General features: G+C 35.0%; 1 protein-coding gene across 1 annotated transcript in view; it reads right to left on the bottom strand.

Moving 5' to 3' along the window:
- uhrf2 (ubiquitin like with PHD and ring finger domains 2) overlaps positions 1-5,000 on the bottom strand; it is a 31,222-nt gene that overhangs the window by 12,452 nt on the left and 13,770 nt on the right. Inside the window, exons 2-4 of the mRNA XM_079587003.1 lie at positions 4,670-4,981; positions 2,620-2,885; positions 880-1,098 (exon numbers count right to left, since the gene is read on the bottom strand). Coding sequence (XP_079443129.1) covers positions 880-1,098; positions 2,620-2,885; positions 4,670-4,981 — 797 coding nt within the window. The remainder of the gene's footprint in view (positions 1-879; positions 1,099-2,619; positions 2,886-4,669; positions 4,982-5,000) is intronic.

Below are 5,000 nucleotides of genomic sequence, written 5' to 3'. Positions count from 1 at the left end.
TTTCTGGATTACATTATTAAATTCATTTTCTGTAATTAAAAAGAACATCTAATCAATTGAAAAATTTATTAAACGTGTAATAATTGATTTAAAATAAATCAATAATATGAATGATTCAGTGACTCACTCATAAAGACTTGATTCATTACTGCATGAATCAGCGTTTTTGAACGAATCTCTTGAGTGAACGATTCAGTGACTCACTCATAGACACTTCACTTCATTAAATACATTTTCAGTAAAAAGGACATCAATTGAAAAATGTATTAAACATGTAATAATTTATTTCAATAATATGATCTATTTTTTCATAAAATCTGTTTTTAATTTTTTTTAACTTAACATAAAAATTTTTGGTATTCATTTGAATTCAAAAACGTATTTACAATTTATTTAATATTTAATAATTCAATAATTTCAAAAAACAATGACTTCAATTGATTAATAACTGGAAGAATCAGTGTTTCTGAACGAATCTCTGGAATGAATGATTCAATGACTCACTCATGTTGTTATCAGTCTCCTGTCGCCACCTACTGGTGTAACGATGTCATTGATACAATCTTTATTATTATAAGCCTTTCTAAAGGTGATTTACTCTATTTTGATCTCTACTGTACACATCAGTGTTTATATCTGAACTATAATCTTTTATGGGTTGTACGTCAGAACGGAGGCTCTCTATTGGCTGACGCTGGTCATGTGTGTGATGCTGGCCAATAGTGAGCCTCTGTTCTGACGTACAAGTGTCCAGCTCTCAGATTTAATCAGAAATATCCTGATTTGTGTTCTCAATGTGAGTAATGTCTGACAGAGTTGGCATGTTTGGGTGGACATGAGTTCTTCAGGTTAGCGTGCGCTGTTGCGCGGTGCGCTCACCCCAGCAGGATCTTGACGTGGATCTCTTTGTTGGTGCGCGAGACGGCGTTCACGGTCGCGATCTCGGCGTCGTACCAGAAGCCTCGCTCCTCGGGAAGCTCCAGGTTATAGTTGACCATCACCACATCTCCCACCTGGAGCTGGTCGAAGCGCAGGAGAGTCCTGGCCCGCGGACGCACGTCATCCGGGCTCATCGGCACCACGCCGTTCTCCGGGTAACTGCAACGAGACCAGCGCCATCAGCCAATCGAACGAGCCCAGCCGGCGTGCTTAGCTAGTGACGGCATCCCGTGCTGCACTGAAACTGAGACTGCAATCACGACTGCTTACAAACAGGTTTCCTGAGCTTCTGCCATTGGTCAGTCACACGGGTAGCCCCACCCACAAACTCACGGCATTGGTTGAGTCGGAAGTTGACATGTTCAGGCTTGTTATTAAACAAAGATCAGTGTTCTGAAAGCTTCGCAGAGTCACGAGGTAAAACTGCGGATTATTCATCTAATGAAGGGTTTCCCACACTTGGGTTAATGAAAGTAGAAGCTGATTAAATCATACAAATATACAATTAAAAAAATGTAAATCCAAACATTCAAAATAAAACACTTACTAAAAATAAATTATAGTATATATAAAAAAATAAATAATCAAAAGTAAATAAAATAAAAACGACTACAATGTATTATTTCATATAAATTGTCAAATTAAAAGATCCTTTAAAAATTAATCAAAGCAATCAAAATAAAACAGACACACACACACTGACACACACACACACACTGAGTCAATTACATTGATTCAGTGACTCACTCCTGAGTCATTCCTGAAAGAATCAGCCGTTTGAATGAATCGTTTGAGTGAATGATTCAATGACTCGCTCATTAAGACTGTAAATTGCCACCACCAGTTTTGTTTCATATTTCATATTTCCTCTGTAAATATAGCTAAATGCCACAGAAAATGTTTTAATGTACCGTAGCCTTAAAAATGTGCGTAATACATTCTGTTTAAATGTATTTTTAAACAGAAAAAAACATTTTTTAAATCTGTTTAGATTTTTTCTCTGCCAAAATTAATGTGCGATTAATTAGAGTTAATTTTGATTAACTCTAATTCATTGATTGCACTTAGGGTAATAAATTAGATGTAAATGTACCGGTTTTTAGTTTAAAATTTAATTAAACAAATAATATTATTTAAACATGTTTTATTTTATTTAGCATTTAAATGCTAAAAACCTATTTTAAATATTAATTTTAATATACATTTATTGAAATATTAATATAAAAAAATAGTTGTGGGGACAAAATAAAAAATGATGTCAGTTTACATGTTTTTAAGTAATCAACATTTAAATAAACCAAATTTTGTTCTAGTCATTTATTTATTTTAAAACTAAGACTTTAGATCATTTTAAATATTTAAAAAATAAGTAGTCATGTATTTTATTTGAGCTATACTTCAATAAACAGAATGTTATAAGGTTAACGATAATAAGCTTGGTTCAGACCCATGTGACCCGAGCACTAGTTCCTGTTACTGACCTCAACAAACACTGTTCTTGGATCTGCTTGGTTTCCCAGCATGCATTGCTTTGCTTTCGGAAGCGATGAACTTACCCCATTCAGAAACGCATCCCATCATGCAACTCACAGCAATACCAATCCACCGCACCATGGTCAGAATCCAATTACAATCCAGAGCGGGACAAATAAAGAGACTTCCTTCCCATGATGCACTTACTCTTCATATTTAATGTGGTACGAGACGTCCTGGCGGCTGTTAGCTGCATCTGTTTTGGAGGCTGCCGATTGGCTGTTGTCCGAGTGTAACCCTTTCTCCGGCGCGCTGGTGGAGTCGGCGGTGGCCTCAGACTCCAGTTTGCCGTTCGTGCGTTTGCTGGGTCGGCCCACCCTGTTCGGTCCTCTACTGGCAGGAGTGACTTTATCAATGACGCCTTCGAACCAGGCGCCGATACTGACGTCTCTGCAGTCCACCAGCTCGTTCACCTGAACACAACGCCGACAGGAAGCAGTTACGCATCACGATTAGCACATCTACAGGCTCGTGATTAACTGTCATACCAGTCACTGTAATTTAGTTGCCACTCAAGACACTCCCTTTATTTGTTTATCACCTTATTTATGTGTTAAGTCAGAATTGCGAGAAAAAAGTCAGAATAGCGAGAAAAATCTGAATTGTGAGATATAAACTCGCAATTGCGAGAAAAAATGTCAGTATTGTGAGAAAAATCTGAATTGCGAGAAAAATGTCAAAATAAAAAAGTCAGAATTGCGAGAAAAGTCAAAATTACGAGAAAAAAGTCAGAATTTGGAGAAAAAAAGTCAGAATAAAAAGTCAGAATTGTGAGAAAAAAAGTCAGAATTGCGAGAAAAAAGTTAGAATTGCGAGAAAAATCTGAATTGTGAGATATAAACTCAATTACGAGAAAAAAGTCAGAATTGGGAGAAAAAATTCAGAATAAAGTCAGAATTGGGAGAAAAGGTTTCAATTGCGAGAAAAAAATTCAGATTTGTGAGATATAAACTCGCAATTGCGAGAAAAAAAGTCAGTGTTGCGAGAAAAATCTGAATTGCGAGAAAAAAGTCAGAATAAGAAGTCAGAATTGCGAGAAAAGTCTGATTTGTGAGATATAAACTCGCAATTGCGAGAAAAGTCAAAATTACGAGAAAAAAGTCAAAATTGGGAGAAAAAAGTCTGATTTGTGAAATATAAACTTGCAATTGCGAGAAAAAAAGTCAGCATTGCGAGAAAAAGTCAGAATTGCGAGAAAAATCTGAATTGTGAGATATAAACTCACAATTGCGAGAAAAAAAGTCAGAATTGCGAGAAAAGTCAGCATTGCGAGAAAAGTCAGAATTGTGAGAAAAGTCAGCATTGCGAGAAAAGTCAGAATTGTGAGATAACAAAATGTGTGATTTTATTCATAAACAAATATTTCACAGAGTAGAATGACATGAATTATAAAATCAACAACAATCGCCATCATAAATAATAAAATAATAATATAAAAGTTAAAATATCATTATTACCATTTATTATTATTAAAATAATATTTTAGGTTATTATTATTATTATATGTTATGATGAATGTTATATTATACGCTATGTTAGAATTCACATTCATCTAAATATTAAATTATATTGATCAAATGTATAATTATTATAAATGCATGTAATGTTTTGTAGCATTTTCAGTTTGATGTGTACATTCAATTCATTAAAAGCGCAATGAAGTAATGGTAAATTTAATAAAAAATATGCAATTAAAATGTTATTATCAAAGTAATATTTTAGATTTAAAAAATAAACCATCATTTCAAATGTTAGAATTCACACGTTGGCTTTGGTACACAACTCAACTCCTCTAAATATTAAATAATATTAAAATAATCAGATGTATAATTGTCATTATAAATGCATATAATAATGTTTCAAAGCACTCTCAATTTAATGTGTTAATTAATTATAAATAAATTAAATGAATAAAAATAATAAAACTATAATATAAAATTATAAATAATATTTTAAAAGTATTATAATTAAACAATTTTTTTTAGATTAATAATAATAATAATTATTCCAAATGTTAGAATTCACATTTTTGGAACCCAACTCGTCTAAATACTATTATTGTTATCATTAATGCCTGTGCTAATAATGTTTTATAGCACTATAAATAGTGCACTATTACTGTAAAATGTATAAATAGAAAAGCATCAGTGATACGCTGCATGTAAATGATGATGATGATGATTGGTCGGAGTCTCACTTTGAAGTGTCCGATCCCGGGATGGAGGAGGAACGCGCGGCTGGATGTGGACGGCTCGCTGTCCGGCTCCGGGATGAGGGATCTGGGCTCGTCTCCGTTGCTGTTGGAGACGGTCGTCGGGGAAACGGTCGCTGTGGTGGGTGTGGCTGAGGCTGGGACAGACGTGGTTGGGGGAGGAGCTACGACACAGGCCACGCCCTCCCCGTTGTTGAGGGCGGGGCTTTCCGGCGGGTCAGACTGCGAGCGAATCAGGAGCTGGACGATGTCGTTCAGGCCGACGTTGTAATCAAAGAGAGTCTGACCATCTTCCATCTACAAAACATTAGTTATA

Source organism: Phoxinus phoxinus, assembly GCF_949152265.1.
Source record: "Phoxinus phoxinus genome assembly, chromosome: 17".
In the NCBI taxonomy this organism is placed as follows: Eukaryota; Metazoa; Chordata; class Actinopteri; order Cypriniformes; family Leuciscidae; genus Phoxinus; species Phoxinus phoxinus.
The sequence above is the reverse complement of the archived record's forward strand: the minus strand, read 5'-3'. Positions and strand labels throughout refer to the sequence as shown.